Genomic DNA, 20,945 nt, shown 5'->3' with positions numbered 1-20,945 from the left:
AGGAGAGCAGAGCAAGGGATAGTTGCCCAAAAAAGAGAAAAAGGAAAGAAAAGAGAGTCATTGAAACCAGCTTTTGAAAGAAATACTGAGGAGGATAGAAGGTCAGAGAGAATCATAAACAAGCAGGACAGCTTTCTTTTTTTCTTTTGATCTAGAGCTCTTCCTTTCTTTTTTTTCTCTTTTAATAATATTTTGTTTTTTCCAATTGCATGTAAAAACAATTTTTAACATCCATTTTTTTTTAACTTTGAGTTCCTCCAAAAGACTCATGAGGAAAAATATTACCTACAGCGAGAACAAGAACTATGGAGTCTGAATGCAGACTGAAGCATATTATTTGCTCTCTTTTTTTGTTTTGGTTTTGTTTCTTCTTTCTCCCGGTCCCTCCCATTGGTTCTAATTCTTTTTTACAACGTTACCAATGTGAAAATATGTTTAATATGAATGTATAAGTAGAGCCGATCATCAGATTACATGCTGTCTTGGGGTGGAGGAAGAGGAGGGAGGGGGAGAAAATTTGGAACTGAAAATCTTATGGAAGTGAATGTTGAAAACTAAAAATAAATAAATAAATTTTTAAAAAAGAAAAAAATTTTAAGTTCCAAATTCTCTCTGCCTTCTTCCTTTCCCCCTCTCTGAGTTGGTAAGCAATTTGATATAGTTTATATATGTGAAATGATGCAAAACATATTTTCATATTAGTCACGTGGTGAAAGAAAACACAGACCAAAAAACATGAAAAAAAAGATAGTGAAAAAATAGTATCCTTCGATCTGCATTCAGATTCTATCAGTTCTTTCTCTGGGGGTGGATAGCATTTTTCATCAGGAGTTCTTTGGAATTATCTTAGATCATTGTATTGCTGAGAACAGCTAAATCATTCACAGTTGGTTATCACACAATATTACTGTTACTGTGTAAAATGTTCTCCTGGTTCTAGTCACTTCACTCTGCATCAGTTCATTAAGTCTTCACCAGTTTTTCTGAGAGCATCCTGCTCATCATCTCTTATAGCACAGTAGTATTCCATCACAACCACACACCTCAACTTGCATTCTCTTCTATTCCACAATTGATGGGCATCCACTTAATTTCCAATTCTTTGCCACCATAAAAGCAGGACAGCTTTGAAAGTAACATGTTGAACTTGTATACTTGGAAGGGAAAACTCTTCATGATAAAGATTTGATGTTTCATGGGCAACCATCTGTGTTCATCTGTGTATGGGGGACTACTCACTTTGATGTTTGTTCAGAATAAAAGAAAAGATGGAAAGTATTTTATTACACTGTGTCTGAGATCAATTAAATAAAGGAGGGGAATGGAAGAAGCATTTATATAGTACCTCCTATGTGCCAGGCATTGCGCTAAGCACTTAAATATTATCTCATTTGATCCTTACAAAAACCCTGGCAGGTAGGTACTATTCTTACCCTCATTTTACAGTTGAAGATACTGAGGCAGACAGACTTGCTTAGGGCCAGCTAGTAAGTGTCTAAGTTTGGATCTGAACTCAGGTCTTCCTGACTCCAGGTCCAGCACCTGCATCAGAAGCCACACATTAGGCCCCACTCCTTTCCACCATTGAAAATTAATTGTCTTATATTTCATTCTGTTAAGAATTGACTTTATATGTCTTCCAAGCTTACTAACCTGATAAACTAGTTTAGGCAAATGTGCCAGTGGAAAAGAACTAGGTGACCACTCTCAGGTAACCAGTAAATGTATCCCCGCCTTCCATTTAAAAAAATGTTTTTCTGTTTTGTTGATGCCTCTCCCCGCCCCCAATCATCAGGTATATCCCCAATTGAATTCTTTTAACAAAGAAAAGTTAGGTTAAAAACAACCAACACAATGATCTTGTCTTCCACTGAATATAACATGCTGCCCTTACAGTCTCTAACCTCTCAAATGAAAGGAACTCACAGTTCGGCTTCCTTCTGATGCCTTTGGAGATGTCTTAGATCCTAAGGAATATTTAAGGCACTAAGTACAATTCCTCATCCCCTGGGACAGGTTTTAGTCAGGTGAAATTAATATTAACCAAAGATGCAAGAGGAATAAAAGGAAATTTCAAAAAATTCCCATAGTCGCAGTCTCCCCTGGAGGCATGGGTTCGAATCCCACTCCTGACACTGATCTTTGGGGCAGCTAGGTGGCGCAGTGGATAGAGCACTGGCCCTGGATTCAGGAGGACCTGAGTTCAAATCCGACCTCAGACACATAACAGTTACTAGCTGTGTGACCCTGGGCAAGTCACTTAACCCCATTGCCTAGCAAAAACAAACAAACCAACCAACCAAAAAGTTCCCATAGCACTTCCTGTATTCAGTTACTTGCCAAGACTCTACCTCAGCAACCTTTCTTGAAGCTGTCTCCTTCCCTCTGTGTGCCTAGCTACCACTCTGAGTCAAGCCCCATCACCTCTCACTTGGATCATTGCAAGCTTATAGGTGGTCTCTTGGCCTCCATTCTCAGTGCTCACAAGTCTATCTTTCAAATGGATATTCCTAAAGTGCTGGTATAGGTCATTCCTTTGCCTAAACAGACTACAATAAAATGTAAACCTCTTTGCCCTGACGTCTGGCCCTTCATAGTCTGGCTCCAGCCTATCTTTTGGGGCTGATATTACTTTGCTTTCCCTCTTAGCAAGGTATATTCCTGGCAAACTGGTCCACTTGCTGTTCCCCAAAGATGACTGCATGACATTTCATCTTGCATAATGTCATGCCTGGAATGCTCTCCCTCCTCATCGTCCTCTTTGACTTTTGTCCTTGAATCCCCATCTCCTGACAAAGTGCCTGGCATGCTGTGGGCTCTTAATACGTTAGTTGGATTGAACTATATTTGCAAAACAGAGAGGTTTGTCCCAGATCTCTTACAGAATCTCTCCTCTGCTGTAAATCTATGAACTTAGGAACCAAAGCAAAGGGGAGCAAGTGCTCTTAGCCCCCTGATGAGGTTGTCTCAAAGGCTGTGCTTTGGGTGATGTCAGGTAGGGGAGTTTAATGTGGTTCCCATTCTGCTTGATTCTGCCTGTGTCAGTGGGAATCCCCAGTGCAGGCAAAGGAGGAAAGCACTGATTAGTTCACAACCGCCAGGTCCTCTCTGGGTTTCTTTATGTGCATATTAATTAGTGCCCTGGAGGCAGCTAAGAGACTGCAGTCTTTAAAAATGTGCTGGAATTTAGCAAGAGAATTGAATACCGAATTAACGGGGGCACCGTCTGCCCTGCCTCTACCAACCCCGTCCCTTCGCTGGTGAAATGCCCTCCTCAGAGAAAAGAGAAAATTCCTATTAACTCTCAGTTATCCACAGGTAGCTCAACTGCTTGGTTGATTACCTGATTTCCTATGCTGGCCTGGTTTTCTCGATGGTACCTAGTATGCCCTGAACCTTTCAGCCACCTCCTCCTCCCGCCTCAAGGAAGAGTGTGCTGGAATGCACAAGATCTTGACAGCTGGTAGTTAAATTTTTAGCATGAACATTTACATCTCAGAAATCAAAAAAGGCTACAAATCAGGGCCTTATTTATTTTTTCTGGCTTAATAAATGATGGAGAAAATGTTAATAATGAACATTAAACTTAAAAGTGTGTCATATTTTCAGAGAGATGATTGCTAAACATTTACCAGACAGCCCTGCTTATAGGCTAGGGCTTTGTAAACTGATGTGAGATCAACCTCAAAAAAACATGTGAGACTCTGCCTGGTATAGTCAAAAGAGCTCAATGGAATGGTGATCAGGAGACCTAGGTTTGAATTTAGTCTTTCCCATTCTGCCTTATAACCTCAGAGAAGTCTCTTCCCCTTCTTGGAGTTTAGTTTCCTTAAAGGCAAGATAAGGAAATTGAACTGGTTGATTTACAAGGTCTAAACTTGTATAATTTTCACAGACCCAAAGAACCTCAGAGTTGGAAGGCATCTCAGAGGCTAACCTAGACCTGAACAAGAATTCCCTTCACCATGCCCAGCTTTCGCTTAAAATCCTTGGGCAAGAGGATCTTGTTACAGCTGGGTGGCAAAGTAGGTATAGCACCAGACCTGGAGTCAGGAAGACCTGAATGCAAATCCAGCTTCAGATTTTTTTTTTTTGCATAGGCAGTTGGGGTTAAGTGACTTGCCCAAGGTCACACAGCTAGTAAAGTGCTGAGTGTATAGCCTGAGGCCGGATTTGAACTCAGATCCTCCTGCCTTCAGGGCCAGTGCTCCATCCACTGTGCCACATAGCTGCCCCATGTAGAGAAGGTGCAGCAGCTGTTGCTGCACCCCAGCTTCAGATTCTTACTAGCTGTGTGGCCTTGGGCAAGTAACCAACTTAACTTAGGTTTGCTTTAGTTTTTGCATCTGTAAAATGGGAATAATAATAGCACCTACCTCCCAAGGTTGTGGTGAGGATCAAATGAGATAATGGAAAGTGCTAAGCACAGTGCCCGACACATATTGAACACTCTGTAAATATGTAAATGTTAGTTATTATTACTACATCACAAGACAACCCATATATACCACTTCCAGAGAACTCATTTGGTCTGAGGACCAACAACAGCTCCAGCCCATTTGATTCCTGTCTTGCTGGTGGCGGTAAGCATATAAAGGAGAGATTTATTTTTTTCTGCTTGGCCCCAGAGAGCAGAATGAAGACTGGCATGCAAAATTTTAAGAGCACTGGTTTCAGCTCAATATGGGGAAAAAATTCCCAACAATTGGAGTATGATGAAGGGCCAAATAAATGGTACAGACTGTGCTATAGGTAATAAGAGAAGGAAAGGAAGAATCCATTCATTTTTCATTTTTACCCTATTTTGTCTGTATGTTCTAATGCTTCAGACAGAAAGGCCTGGCAGGAAGTACTCAGTGACTTTAAATCTTCTTTAAGGAAGAACCTTCTCTGAGGACCAGTCACCTTGCTAGCCTTGTATGGCTCTCACTGGGTTATAAGAATGTCCCCCAGACAGTTAATGATTACACTGCGCGCATCAGTACTGGTCACAGGATTCTGGGAAAGATGTGCCAAAGAGACTCAAACACTTTCAGATGTAGGTCTAGTGTCTGTTGAGGTCATCTAATTTAGCCCCTTGGGGTAATTAGGTGGTGAAGTGGATAGAGCCCCGCCTGTTAATGATTACACTGCATACATCAGTATTAGATACCAGAGCCTGGGAGAGATGAGCAAAAGAGACTCAAACACTTTCAAAGATAGGTCTTAAGTCTGTAGAGGCCATCTAATCTAACCCCTTGGTTGGATAGAGCACTGGGCTTGGAGTCAGGAAGACCTGAGTTCAAATCCACCAGCCTTTAGACACTTACTAGCTGTGTGACCTGGGGCAAGTCACTTAATCTCTTAGCCTTAGTTTCTTCATCTATAAAATGGGGATAATAATAGCAGCTACTTCACATGGTTATTAAAGATCAAATGAGGTAGCATATAAAGTGTTTTTCAGGCCTTAAAGTGCTATATAAATGCTGGCTACTATTGTAGAAGTGTATGCAAAAATACAATATATGTAGATACAGTTTATATTTGAACCTGTGATTTCATCCATGTGGATAGCTCCTGGTGAGGAACATCTTCTACAAAGGTAGATTAGCAGCTGCTCTGCAATTTATAGTCTTCACACCATCAAGCAGGAAATTCAAACTCAAATAAAAAGGATCCCTGCTAGCCACATGTTGACTTAGAAAACCACAAATTACCATTATCTATGTCATATCATATTTTTATTTATTTTGTTAAACGTTTCCCAATTACATTTTAATCCAGCTAGGCCATACTTGAGAGTATTGTGAATCTGACACCTTTGCCCTAGAGCACAGATAGATGTAAGTGACTTACCCAGGGTCACACTGCCAAGTTGTATCAGAGGTAGGTCCGGAACCCCAGCATTCTAGAATCTGAGGCCAGCTCTCTCCATCCATTACATCACAGTCAAGATGCCTTTCAAAATACTTGCAAAATAAATGAACGGTAATGGGGGAGGGAGAAGGCACTAGCAGCTGGGGGATCAGAGAAGGCTTCGGGTAGTAGCCTCAAACTAAGGAAAACTAAGCCTCAAAGGAAACTCAGAGGAGGCAAAGAGAGGGAGTGCATCCTGGGGGACACTGCAAAGCAAGGAGGTGGGAAATGGGATGTCCATGTGAGGAAAAACTAGGAAGTCATCATGGCTGAATGGAGGAGTTCATGTCAGGATGGGGAGTAAACCCATAAGAAGCCTGGGAAGATGTGTTGGATCCAAGCCTCACCAGCCTTGGCAAGGAAGCCAAGGAGAGCAGAGGAGAGAGGATTTTGGTTGTGGTGCCTTAAACCAACACCTGGCTTATGTGCTGCTGCTGTTTTGTCCTTTGTTCTTGAAGAAGACCATGACATCAGGGAGGTGATGTCATGACATGCAAGTGAATGGGATTTAAGTGAGGGAGGGCTATGAAAAGTCACCAGCCTTGCTTTCTCCTCAGGAGCCATCTGGGTCCAGTGGCCAGATGTGGATCAGGACAACTGGAGATAGCCTCAGATGCAGTGGGGGACTTTGGCCTTTTCAAGGCCTTTCTTTCTTTCTTTCTTTCTTTCTTTCTTTCTTTCTTTCTTTCTTCTTTCTTTCTTTCTTTCTTCTTTCTTTTCTTTCTTTTTCTTCCTTCCTTCCCCTTTCTTCCTTCCTTTCCCTTCCTTTTTCTTTTCTTCTTTTTTCTCTTCTTTTCTTTCTTGCTTTCTCTCTTCTTTCTTTCTTTCTTTCTTTCTTTCTTTCTTTCTTTCTTTCTTTCTTTCTTTCTTTCTTTCTTTCCCTCTTTCCACATAGGGTATCACCCCCTTACCAGCAGATGTTCTGTCCAAAGGGAAAGTAAATTTTAATCTTTGAAACTTTTTTTAATTTTTAGTTTTTCTCTTAAAGACCAGCCTTAACCCCAAATCACTCTGCCTCTCCTAGATTGGCCAACAATAAGTCCCCGGCTAAGCCCTACTTGGTCATTGTTTGGGCCCTGATTGGCTCAGAATGTATGTAAATAACAATTGTTTCTGTTATGACCAGAAACCCTGAGGGTCTTCCCCTCCAAGATCTTTTTTAAATTTTTATTATTATTTTTTTAAGAGGTCATTCTTAGCCTCATTTCTTATTAAGCCTTAATCACTGAATGGGCATAGCCTCAGCCAAACAACACAAAAGGACTCACATAACTTCATGTATAAATGGATTTTTATATTCCTCCTGCTAAAGTTTCACCTGTTCACCTGCCTAGCAACTTATTCCTGGAAAAGGAAATATTCCTTTGCCTCTACATGGAAAGAGTGCTGAGTTCCAGGAAGTATCAGTTCCCCTTACTTCCAGTATCAGCTTCTTTTATCCTTACCACCTGTGTGATGGGGAGTAGGTTACTTCTCTGTTTAAACTTCAGTTTTCTCACCTGTAAAATGGAGATAAAAATGATTATGCTACCTTATTGTAAAAAAAAGTGCATCTCAAATCTTAAAAGCACCATAGAAACAAATGCTATGTGTTAATCTATAATAAAAAACTCTTTTTTAAATTATTTGTATCTCTAGCTCTTAGCACAGTGCCTGGCAAAGAGCAGGCACTTAATTAATGTTTATTGAGTTGAATTTCATATGCCACTCAACAAAGTCTCAAAGACCTAGTTGGCAGGGAATGTTGGAGGCCAGTGCTGGGTGTGGGGGTAAGACTTGGAGAGGGAGGAAAGACAATCTCCCTCTCCTTTCCTTTTCAACCTGGCCTTGCAAAAAGCTGCTGATGGATGCGGGGAGAAATAATATCTCTGTCCAAGGTATGGTAATGAACAGGTTTTCTTAGGTTTCAGTTTCCCAGCTGTCATGAATGCAGGAAATAGTCTAGATTGTCTCTAAGATCACTTCCACTCTGATGTCCAGTGATTCTGTGAATTTTGGGTAAATGACTTCTAAGTACTTAAAGAAATTAAGACATTGGGGGGTGGAGCCAAGATGCGGAGTGGAAGCAGTGACTTCCTTGAGCTCTCCCCCAAACCCCTCCAAATACTCATTAAAAATGGCTCTAAACAAATTCTAAAGCAGCAGAACCCACAAAAAGACAGAGTGAAACAAATTTCCAGGCCAAGACAACCTGGATGATTGATCAGAAAGGATATCCCATTGGGCTGGAAGAGGAGCGTGCAGGCCGCAGCAAACCTGGAACAGGCCTCAGAGGACTGAATCGCAGGCAGCTGTGGCGGCTTCCAGACTCCTCAATCCACAAATGCCAAAGACAACTTAGAAGGTCAGTGGGAAAATTCTGTTTCTGCGGTGCTGAGAGAGGAACGCGGAGTCTCAGCTCCATTCCCCAATAGTGTGGCCCTGAGCGGGGCAGCTGCCTCCTGAGCTTCTGGCCCATAGGCTGAGGGGGAATCCAGTGGCTGATCAGAGAGGGATTGCAGGGATCTCCTTGCCAGTGCTGAGGCAGGAATCTCTTCCTTTGCCTGTGTTTGGATCTGGGTCACAGTTCTGGACTGGGGTCCTGGGGTGAGGAGGAATGCTGGCATGGTGGAGCTTGTAGTGGCTGTGCAGAGGAAACCATCCTCACAGTTACAGGACAAAAAGGAGTACTTGTGGTCACAGGCCAGGAAAGGAGTAAACACCTCCCCCTTATCATACCACCTTGGAAGAACTGAAAATTTACAGGTCCCTACAAGTATCTCTGAAAACAGCTGTACAAACCCCTGAAGCTTGGGACAGTACATTCTCCACATTGGAAGCAGACTTTTTAGAGTTTAAAACTCAAGTAATTGGCTGGGATCATGAGCAAGCAGCACAAAAAGAGTCAGACTATATTATCTTACTTTGGTGAAAAAGAAGATCAAAATATACAACCAGAAGAAGACAACAAAGTCAAAGCTCCTTAAAAATAGAATCAGTCCCAGGCCTTGGAAGAGCTCAAAAGGGATTTTGAGAAGCAAGTAAGGGAAGTAGAGGAAAAACTGGGAAGAGAAATGAGAGTGATGCAAGAAAATCATGAAAAACAAGTCAACAGCTTGCTAAAGGAGACCCAAAAAAATACTGAAGAAAATAACACCTTAAAAAATAGCCTAACCCAAATGGCAAAAGAGGTCCAAAAAGCCAATGAGGAGAAAATGCCCTAAAAAGAAAAATTGGCCAAATGGAAAAGGAAGTCCAAAAGATTACTGAAGAAAATACTTCCTTAAAAATTAGAATAGAGCAATTGGAAGCTAGTGACTTTATGAGAAATCAAGACACTGTAAAACAAATCCAAAAGAATGAAAAATTAGAAAACAATGTGAAATATCTCATTGGAAAAACAACTGACCTGGAAAATAGATCCAGGAGAGAGAATTTAAAAATTATTGGACTATCTGAAAGCCATGATCAAAAAAAGAGCCTAGACATCATCTTTCAAGAAATTATCAAGGAAAACTGCCCTGATATAGAACCAGAGGGCAAAATAGAAATTGAAAGAATCCACAGATCTCCTCCTGAAAGAGATCCCCAAAGGAAAACTCCTAGGAATATTGTAGCCAAATTCCAGAGTTCCCAGGTCAAGGAGAAAATATTACAAGCTGCCAGAAGAAACAATTCAAGTACTGTGGAAACACAATCAGGATAACACAAGATTTAGCAGCTTCTACATTAAAGGACCACAGGGCATGGAATATAATATTCCAGAGGGCAAAGGAGATAGGATTACAACCAAGAATCACCTACCCAGCAAAACTGAGTATAATCCTTCAGGGGAAAAAATGGTCATTCAGTGAAATAGAGGACTTTCAAGCATTCTTGATGAAAAGACCAGAGCTGAATAGAAAATTTGACTTTCAAATACAGACTCAAGTGGAACATGAAGAGGTAAACAGGAAAGAGAAATCATAAGAGACTTATTAAGATTGAACTGTTTACATTCCTGCATGGAAAGATGATATTTATAACTCATGAGACCTTTGTCAGTATTAGGGTAGTTGGAGGAAAAAAAATTATATGTATGTATATAGATAGATAGATAGATAGATAGAGGGCACAGGGTGAGTTGAAGATTAAGGGTCATATCTGGAGAATAAAATTAAGGGATGAGAGAGGATTATACTCAGAGAAGAAGAAAGGGAGAGGTAGAATGGGGTAAATTATCTCACAAAAAAAAACTGAAAAGAAAAGTCTCTTACAGTGGAGGGGAAACGGGGAAGGTGAGAGGGAATGAGTGAATCTTATTCTCATAGGATTTGGCTTAAGGAGGGAATAACATACACATTCAATTGGGTATGGAAATCTGTCTTACCCTACAGGAAAATAGGGGGAGAAGGGGACAAGAGAGCAGGGGATGATAGAGAGGAGGACAGATTGGGAAAGGGGATAATCAGAAGTAAATACTTCTGAGGAGGGACAGGGTCAAAAGAAAGAATAGAATAAATGGGAGGGCAGGATAGGATTAAGGGAAATAGAGTTAGTTTTTCACAACATGTCTACTATGGAAGTGTTTTGCATAACTGCACATGTAAACCTATATTGAGATGCTTGCCTTTTCAATGAGGGTGGGTGGGGAGGGAGGAAGGGAGAAAATTTGAAACCTAAAGTTTTAAAAACATATGTTTAAAAAAAATGTTTTCACATGCTACTGGGAAATAAGAAATACAGGAAATGGGGTACTGAAGTCTATCCTGCCCTACAGGAAGATAGAAGGGGAAGGGGATAAGAGAAGGGGGGAGAGATAGAGAAAGAGGACAGACTAGGGGAAGGGATATTCAGAATGCATGCCATCTTGGGGTGGGGGGAGGGGTGAGATGGGGTGAAAATTTGGAACTCAAAATCTTGTGGAAGTAAATATTGAACTAAAAATAAATAAATTTATATTAAACAAATAAAAAATAAATTGGGGGTTTAAAAAAAAAGAAAGAAATTAAGACATTGGCATGAGGAGACTACGGAAAATCAGCATGACATAGCTGTAGATTGCTGGACCTGGAATCAGGAAGCCCTGGGTTTGATCCTTGCCTCAGATACTTGCTTGCTGTGTGAGCCTAGGCAAGCCACTTAACCTCTTTGGGCCTAGCCTTTCTTTATCCATAAAATTAGGCTGATAATGGCACCTACTTCATAGGTGAAGACAAGTGAGATAAAATAAGGAAAGCACTTAACACACACCAGTTATTATTAAGTAACTAGGGTGACTGCCAAATCCATCAGTGTAACCCTAAGAATTTTACCAACCCTAATGTGCATCCATACATGGCTTACTCCTGATTGATATACTCCAAGAAACCTGAGGTCTGCTTACCCTAGTTTGATGTATTTGCTAAGAGCTCCATTTTCTTCTACTCAGTCCTGTTCGATAAGCATTTATTTTTCCTGGGTTTTTTTCTTTTTTGGCTAGGCAATGGGGTTAAGTGACTTGCCCAGAGTCACACAGCTAGTAAGTGTTATGTGTCTGAGGCCAGATTAAATTCAGGTCCCCCTGAATCCAGGTCTGGTGCTCTATCCACTGTGCCACCTAGCTGCTCCTGCTGTCTTTAATTAATTAATTAATTTTTGTTTTCATCATTCACTTTTATAAGATTTTGAGTTCCAAATTTTTTCTCTTCCCTCCCCTTCTCCCTCCCCAAAATAGCAAGCAATCTGATATAGGCTATACATGTACAATCACATTAAACATATTTCCATATTAGTCATGTTGTGAAAGAAGAATCAGAACAGAAGATAAAAATCATGAGAAAGAAAAAAAAGAGAGAAAATAGTATGCTTGGATCTGCATTCAGACTCCATAGTCCTTTCTCTGGATGTGGATAACATTTTCCATCATGAGTCTTTTGGAATTGTCTTAGATCATTGTATTGCGGAGAAGAGCTAAGTCTATCACAGTTGCTTATTGCATAATGTTGCTGTTACTGTGTACAGTGTTCTGATTCTGCTCACTTCACTCAGCATCAGTCCGTACAAGCCTTTCCAGGTTTTTCTGAAATCTGCTTACTCATCATTTCTTATAGCACAGTAGTATTCCATTACATTCATATACCACAACTTGTTCAGCCATTCCCCAATTGATGGGCATCCCCTCAATTTCCAATTCTTTGCCACCACAAAAAGAGCTGCTATAAATATTTTTGAATATGTGGGTCCTTTTTCTTTTTTTATGATCTCTTTGGGATCCAGACCTATTAGTGGTATAGCTTGATCAAAGGGTATGCAGTTTTATAGTCCTTTAGGCATATCAACAAGCATTTGTTAAGCATCTACTATATGCCAGGCGTTGTGTTAAAGGCAGAAAAAAAATCCATATTCTCAAGGAGCTCACAGTCTAATACAGGAGACAACATGTGAACAACCATGTACAAACGAGCTAAATATAGGATAAATGGAGGATAATCAACAGAGAGAAGACAGTAACGTTGAGGGAGATCAGGGAGGGCAGGGAACAGATATGACTGGGTTATTTGAGTAGGAAGAGCAAAGAGGTCAGTGTCACTGAATTGTGGAATATGTTTGGGTAAAGTATAAGAAGACTGGAAAGGCAGGAGTGGAACAGGTTATGAAGTACTTTAAAAGCTAAATGGAGGATTTAATATTTGATCCTGGAGATGATAGGGAGCCATTGGAGTTTGTTGGTTGAATTGATGGCAGGGCAAGTGGGGGCAGGTGGAGAGTAGGGTGCAAACAGTGGTGATGTGGTGGTATGATGAGATGTTCTATAGGATGATCAATCTGGCAGCTGAATGGAGGTTAGACTGGAGTGGGGAACTCTAGCCAATAAGCCGGCTATTGTAATAGTCTAGGCACGAAATGACAAAAATCGTCACCAAGGTGGAGTCAGGGTCAGAGGAGAGAAGGGAGCAGATGTAAGAGATGTTATAAAGATAGAATCAACAGGAACTGGCACTAGATTAGATGTGAGGAGTGGGAATAAGGGAAGAGTTGAGAGGGAAGATATGTAGGTTGTGAGTCTGGGTTGCTGGGAGGATGGTGGTGCCCTTTACAGGAAAAGGGAAACTGGAAAGGGGAAAGGGTTTGGGAGGGAAATATAACGAATTCAGTTTTGGACATGTTGAGTTTAAGATATTTATGGGATATCCTTTTTTGAGATGTCCAATAAGCAGTTGGAGATGTTAGACTGGGCATCAGAAGAGAGGTTAGGACTGGATAAATAGAACTGGAAATCATCAACATAGAGATGATAATTGAATCCATGGATACTGATGAGATCACCAAGTAAAATGGTATAGAGGGCAAAGAGGAGAAGGCCCTGGACAGAACCTTGGGGCTCACACATGTCTGGGACAGATATTCCTCTCTGTGTTTTCCCACTTTATCACCTTAATAAGTATGTTTGTATATAAGGATGGTTGCTAGAGATGTTTGGATTAATGGACAAAGGAGACTGAGAACAAGCGGTCAGTCAAGGATGAGGAGATCCAGGAGAAGTTAGTGTCAAGAAAACCTGGAAAGAAGAGAATATTAAGGAAAAGGATGACTGATAGTGTCAAAAGCTGCAGAGAAGTCAAGAAGGTTGGGGACTGAAAAATGGCCATTAGATTTGGCAATTAAGAAATCATTAGTAACTTTAGAGTAAGCAGTTTCAGTTGAATGATAAGGTCAGAAAGCCATACTGCAGATTCACAAAGGGAAGAAGAGGAGAGGAGGAGGAGGAGGCATGAAGTAAAGATGATTTTCTCAAGGAGTTAGCCACAAAATGGAAGAGAAATATGGGATGATAGCTATCAGTGACAGAACAGTGTAGGTTATATATGTGTGTATATATATGCATGTATGTATATGTATATATATGTATATACACATACATATATACATACATACATATATACATATACCTATAGATAGATAGATAGATACACACACATATATACATATATATATATATATTCAGGAGCCACTCAGGTCAGTCTGTGGTTCTAGCAGAATGGAGCAGCTCCTGGTTGGACTTCATGCATCATAGTATGTCCCAAATCAGAACAAAGGGGACCTAGATGGCTATGACACATGTCTTCACATGCCTTTTTTCAACAGAGAAATTTCAACTAGGTGGTTTCACTGTGAGAGTGGATTGTGTTTTTCTTCCCTCATCCCAGGAGAAGTCGGACCACTCTTTCCCCTACTGAGCTTTGAATTCCAGTTGGCATCTTTCCAGTCACTGCACATTCCCAGAGGGAGTTGATATGTCCCTGGGACAGATATTCCTCTCTGTGTTTTCCCATTTTGTCACCTTAATAATGTTTGTATATAAGGATGGCTGCTAGAGATGTTTGCATTTTCGTAAAGTTGGTCCAAGAGAATACCTCTCCAGAAGGGTTTTAAAGCATCTTTTACCTAACATTGCAATAGCTTTTATTTATATGACTCTTTGAAGTATTCTATAGATCATTTTGCTTGATCTTTGCTATGGACCTGCTAGGTAGATAGCTTAAGTATTAAACTGATTTTAAGGACGAAGAAACCAAAGGCCTAATATGCTTTCTGTCGCTAGACTGCCTGTAAGACACATGATCTCAGTTAGTTGCTTTTTAAAAATCAGTCATTGATCTATTTTTAAGAATTCCATCTTCACCACAGTTTTTAGGGGATTCTTGGTGATTAATGGGCAAAATAAATATTGTTCCTGCCAGATGTCAATGTTGAGCATGTTTTCATTAACATAGCAGGAGTCCTTTGTTAGTGTCCATTTACATCTCCATTTCTAATCTCTAACACACTTGAAAATAATATCTGACTCTTTGTGACCCCATTTGGGGTTTTCTTGGCAAAGATACTGGAGTGGTTTGCCATTTCCTTCTCCAGCTCATTTTAGAGATGAGGAAACTGAGGCAAACAGGGTAAAGTGACTTGCCCAGGATCACACAGCTAATAAGGGTCTGAGGCCAGATTTGAACTTAGAAAAAAAGTCTTCCCGATTCCAGGACCAGTGCACCACCTAGCGCCTGCTTAAAGCACTCTATAAAAGCTCTCATTATCTGTAAAGCCAAAGAGTGGAACAAAATTACCACTAAGATTTCTTGCAGCTCTAAGTCTATGAGCCTATTTATTATTTCCATTCATTGATGTGATGATTTGTAAGTATTCTCCAGTCATTTGTTGTCTATTGCTACCTTCCTGACTAACCATAAGCTCCAAGCCTCTCCACAGGTGAGATATTCCACCTAGAGATACAGTGACTGAAGAGTCAGGCCTCAGTTTAAGGGAGTGTGTGTGGAGAGATAGACACCAAAACTGGCATTGAGAATGGAGGATGATTGCTTCAGTCTGGCAAGGGTAACCTTGGACTGAATTTGGGAGTGGGAGGTGGGAGGGGAGTATCTCCTTAGCCTCTTATGGGATTCCTGATTTCTCTTTCCCAGAAACATTTAGGTAAGCCAGGAAAGAACATTTATCTAGAGATGGGGCAAAGTGACATAAAATTATCTCAGAGATTGACCTTCCCCAATCCTTCCCCAGGAGCTGTGGAGGGATGGGAATTAAGAAGAGAAGAGCAGAAGAGGAAGGAATAACAATTTACCTTCCTACATGTTTTTAAGGTTTACAATGGTGAAACAGATGCAGCTATGATCCCCACTCTACTGTGGAACCAAAATGTGATTTGCCTATTAGTTATGACAACTAGTAAGTGTCAGAAGATCTTAACCTACTAGGAGAAAGGGGGGAGAGGTGTCTTTTTATTAGAGGAGGAGGGAAGAGGAAGGATAGAAGGGAGAAGGGGAGAAAAGGGAGATCAAAAGATCATAAATTTAGAGCTGGGAGGGACCTTATTAACCTTAGAGGCCATCGTGTTTAACGGTTCCCCCAACCCCACCCCAAATTTACAGACTGGGAAACACCAGAGAGGTAAAGTGGCTAGAGTCTTGCCCAGGGTCACACAGCTAGTGTCTAAAATGACATTTGAACTCAGGTCTTCCAGACTGCAAATCCTGACTCGTCATTACGCCACAGGGGAAGAAAAGAAAAAGTAGAAGGAGGAGACTGGAGAGAGGAATGAGCAGGAAAAAGGAGAAGAGGTGGTGCAAAGGGAAGGAAGGGAGAGAAAGAAGGAATCTAGTGGATGGGTAGGAATGAGGGGAGGAAATGAAAGGGGCGAGTGGGTGGGGAGGAGGAGGGGAGAAGTGGGGCAATAAGTAGGTAGAGAGAAGGGGAAAGGACCCCGCCCTGCCATCTCGGAGCAGCCGCGCTGACTGACGGCTTAGGGTTAACACCTCCTTCTAGGCGGCAGCAAAGCCTGGACTAGCTGGTAAAGGCGGCGAGGGAGGAAGAAAGAGAGTGAGAGAGAGAGAGAGAGAGAGAGGGGTAGAGAGGGCCCGCCGTAAGGAGCATGTGCTAGGGAGTCCAGTAACCAGGGACAACCAGAGCAACAGAGCTCCCTTGGAGGAGGAGGAGAAGGAGGAGGAGGAGGAGGAGGAGGAGGAGGAGGAGGAGAGGAGGAGGAGGAGAGGAGGAGGAGGAGGAGGAGGAGGAGGAGGAGGAGGAGGAGGAGGAGGAGGAGGAAGAAGAGAGCGGCTCCGCAGCCCCGCGCCCCCGCGCCTCCGGGCCTCCTCCAAGAGCCAGCTCACTGAGCAGAGCCCGGCGGGCGGGCGGCAGGATTTGGGAACTGTAGGTGGGGAGGGACTAAGGCTACCGCCCCCGGGCCTGCGGAGCCAGCTCCCCGCGGGCTGGGGATGTAAAAGCCTTTCCAGATCTCTGCTCCCGGCCTCAGTCGGAGTTCCTCCAGGAGCCCAAGGAGCGCAGTGCTCAGCGAGCTAGGACCTCGGTCCAGGACCGAGAGAGCTGGAGACAAAGACACCCTAGAGCCCCCCCTCCCTACCCCTGTCCTTGTCTCCGCCTGCCGGTCCCTTGCTCCGAACCGGTGCAGGGCCGCCTAGGACAAGACCCCGCGGCGGGACAGGGGAGAGCCGGCTGGGCCCGGAGCCGCTCCGGGGTTTATGCCCTAGTCGGTTCGGGCCCGGCGGGGGACGTGGCTGCAGAGGATGGGGAAATCCAACAGCAAGTTAAAGCCTGAAGTGGTAGAAGAACTGACCAGGAAGACTTACTGTGAGTATTGAGGGTCTTCCCTCCTCTTTCCCCAACCCCCTTTCACCCGTTCCCATATCTCTTCCCCTCCCCGTCCCTTCCCCATTCCCCTATCTTTTCTTCTCCCTTCCCTATCCGTCTTCCTTCCTTTTCCTCCTCTTTTCCCTTTTCTCCTCCTCCCTCCTCTTACCTCTTCTCCCCCATTTTTGCCCCATCCCCCATCCCGTCCTCCTTCCCTTTTCCTCTCCTCCCATCCTTATCTATTCCCCTCCCCACGCAGCTCTTTGCCATCCTCCCTTTTATCTTGCCCCTCATCCTTCCTCAGTTTCTTACCTGGTCTCTTCACTTGAATCCCTACCCTTATCAAGCTGCTGTGATTTAGGAACTGAGCTGTAGGGGCATCTGTCTCTCCGGCTTGCGGCGTTCACACCTGGCCCCATTGTTCTAAAGTCCGATCCTGCCCCGCAGCTCTGACCAGGGTTGGGCCATGTGCTATTGCTGTCAGATGTATTTTTGTGCTTCCTTCTATATGTCTTAGTTTTCCCCATCACGCTTCCCTCAGCACTCCCCACACCTCAGGCCTGGGCATAGTGTGTCCTAAAAGGCCCTCTTTGCTTTTGTAAAGTAGCTTCCTAATAACTAGATTATTGGTGCTGTTGTGACAGCGTGGATTGCGGAGAGAAACGGGGTGGGGTGGGAGGAGGACTTTCTCACGTAGAGGGGCTCCTGGCAGCACCAAGCTGGTGACCCTGGCAAATAGGTATTCAATTTGGGAGTAGCTCTAGAGGGTAGATGATTCATGCATCACCACGTACTGGCAAGGTGAGCCGATTCCCACTCCCCCCTCCCCACCCCAGGAGTATGTGGGGGGGAGGGGAGAGAAAGGAGGGAGCTCAGCCTGCTGAGTGGGAAAATTCCTTGTTGACTGGTTAATTTTCAGGGAGAATTCCTCATTAACTCGTGTCCCCCCCCCCCCGCCCTTATCCCTTAGCATTAAAAATAAAAGTACGAAGAACTGGGAGAGGAGAGGGGAAGAACTTGTCAATTCTATCCTCCACTCTCGAGGTTTAGTCTGCTTGTGTCTCTTCATACCTTCTTCATCCCTTGAATGACTTTCAAACTTTCCAGTCTCCCCTAGTGAGTCCCTATTTCTGTCCCTCAATTCATAACCTTTCCATACCTTCCTACCCCTTATAGACATGATTTGCAGGCTAAATGTCTTGGCATTTGAAAGGTTAATGGCAACTTGGCATTGCACATTTCCAGCACTTTGTGCAGGAATAGCAGGAATGGAACACCTGGGTGTCATTCTCACTCACCACTGCAGTGCTGCTTCCATCCACTCCTCTCCCCCCCCCCCCCACAATCCAGAAGGCAAGAGATTAACATCCTTCAGGTTCAGGGAGGAGAGTCAGGCAGGCAGGCACCGTGGTGCATTGCACAACCCTAACTCTCTTCACTGCTCAATCAGGCTGCTGGGCAGTATGGCACTGTGAGCCCATACCCAGCCTCCACCCCCTTTTAGCCAAGCCTAGGTACTCAGAGAACAAAGGGTCAGGTTCTAGCCCTAGATTGCCTGTTGAACAGAGCTTACTCTAGCCATTTCTATGGTCCTTAGTCCCTAGAGCTTCCATTGGGTGAGATTATCCCAAAATTGAAATCCTAGTGTTTAGTTTGTTGGTGGATAGAGGGAACAAAAGGCTAAGAGCTGTGTCCTTGGCTAATGTGTTCCAGAGTGGGTGAGAGACTGAACTTCCTTTTAACATCTCCAGTCTGCCCTTTTGGATAAAGGATGAGTGGTATGGTTGATGTAGGCCAAAGATTTGTGGCATATAGTAGTATATGAAAAAGTCTCTTTTAGCCCGGTTGCTCGCTCTCAACATCTCCGGAGAGCTTCAAACTCTGGTTGGATGTGGAGCCTCCACTGGGGGGTGACAATTCTGGCTGACTTTTCTAGATCCCTCCCCCCTTTAGGGGAAAATGGCTCCCATCAGCCAAAGACTGCTGGAATTCAGGTCATCCCTCTTGTAACCTGGGTACTTCTATTAAGCTGGTTTCTTTCAAAGTGCCCAGGGCAAAGAGCCCAATGATTGGGGAACTGTGAGGTGGTCCCTATTTATTATGAAAAGTCCATGGAAATAATGTCCAGAATTCAAGAATCCATGGGATTATAACTGTTTAACCGTAAGGGAATTCAGGGATTATCTAATTCAACCCTCTCATTTAAATAACAATAGCTTAGTATTTACCTAGTGCTTTGAGGTTTGCCCTGCACTTTTTATTTACATGTTATCTCATTGATTCTCAAAGCAAATTGAGGCCCTGTGAGGGGTATGGTTTGCCCCTGTTCTTACCTTAGTAAGAGATGTAGTCTGGATTCAAATCTAGGTCCTCTGATCCCAAATCCATTGTTTTTTCCTCTACACCACTCAGCTTTTTCCTTTCTTAATTTTTAGTTTAATTATTAGATGGCGTTAGAACAGTTCATTGTGAATAACATATGGAGTCGTGGCAGGATGAGACTTGGATTGAACTTCTTTTCCATTTTCCTATCAAAATCTACTCATAAAGAAGTCAAGTCAACAGGTATTTGAGGAGAATCCACCGAATAAGCCCGCCTCTCTGCTGGAAGAGATCCAATCCTATTTTTTTTTAATCCTATTTTTAAAGGCCTTCAGAGATATGGAACATTTTTGATCTGGGAAGAAGCAAGATCATAAGGTTTAGAGTTAGAAGGGACCTTACAGCACATGTAGTCCAATTCTTTCATTTTACATATTAGGAAACTGAGGCCCAGAGTGGTTAGATGACTTGCCCAAGGTCACAGAGCTAGTAAATGTCAGAGTTAGCATTTAATCCTCAGTTTCTCCCCCCCCCCCATAATGTACCGTCAGTATATATTCTCCTCCTTAGGTCAAAGAGAAACTCTAGCTTTTTGTCCTATTAGGAAAGTTAGTTATATTTGATAATATTGTCTGACTGAGGGCTGCCCTTCAAATCTCAGGGATTCTGGGTCAGGGGTAAGAAATGGGGTCACTTTTGCTGCTTGTAGCTGGTGAGGGGTATTTACGAAGATGGGTTATGTCTTATCGCCATTACAATGTGTCTCTTACCATCTCACCCCACAGTATACGATCCAGAAGGAGAAATCAAAGGTTTGCTCTGGGAACCCTCACAATAGCCTGCCATCTCTTTCAGCTGCTTCCCTGGCAAGACCTCAACACAGACTTTTAATCTAATTTAATTTTTAATGTTTTCTCGATGCCTTTTTAAAATGTAATTGTCTCTATAATAGACTATTGGACTTGGAATCAAGAGGACCTGATTCAGATTACCACTATGACTCTTAGTAGTTGTATGACTATGGACAAGTCACATAATCTTTCTGGGTCTCATTTTCTTATCTGTAAAATGGGATTGTTAAGACCTATAACATGCGCCTTACAGTATAGTTATAATGTTCAAATGATTCATTGTATGCATAAAGTGTTTCAAAAATCTTAAAACATTAAAAAATTAAAAGGTCAGTTAATATGATTCTTATTAATAGCATCCCCACAGAATCTGCTTTTGTAACAATAACAAAGAGAAATAACTAAGAAAAACCAAATGATACATCAGTAATGTTACGCAGTATGTGCAGTATTCTGTAGCCATAGAGAGAAATATGTTTCAGCATCAATCCAACCTATACTCTTTTCTACTTTCTTCTTTTTAGAGATTCCTAACTTGATGGCTGAGTAGAATTTGGAAGATTATGGGGCACGGTCAAGGGAACTAGAGAGTAATTACAAGCAGGCAGGAGTTTAGACCAGAGTTTCTTAATCTGGAGTCTGTTTCTTAACAGATCCTGAAGGGATCCATAGATAGATTTCAGGGGATCTAAGAATATGGATGGTGAAAATAATTATATCTTAATTTGTTAATTTCTACCAACCTCTACCTGAAATTTAGCATCTCCTATTATGAATGTAGGCAAG

General features: G+C 42.5%; 1 protein-coding gene across 1 annotated transcript in view; it reads left to right on the top strand.

The window, feature by feature from the left end:
- Window positions 1-16,445: 16,445 nt before the first annotated feature.
- The window catches only part of NCS1 (neuronal calcium sensor 1), a 96,173-nt gene continuing 91,673 nt past the window's right edge, over window positions 16,446-20,945 (top strand). Inside the window, exon 1 of the mRNA XM_020973563.2 lies at window positions 16,446-16,986. Coding sequence (XP_020829222.1) covers window positions 16,923-16,986 — 64 coding nt within the window. The 5' untranslated portion in view covers window positions 16,446-16,922. The remainder of the gene's footprint in view (window positions 16,987-20,945) is intronic.

This window comes from Phascolarctos cinereus, unplaced genomic scaffold (genome assembly GCF_003287225.1).
Source record: "Phascolarctos cinereus isolate Bilbo 61053 unplaced genomic scaffold, phaCin_HiC Scaffold_2;HRSCAF=192, whole genome shotgun sequence".
Taxonomy (NCBI): Eukaryota; Metazoa; Chordata; class Mammalia; order Diprotodontia; family Phascolarctidae; genus Phascolarctos; species Phascolarctos cinereus.
Note: the sequence above shows the minus strand (reverse complement) of the source record. Positions and strands in the feature narration are given on the sequence as shown.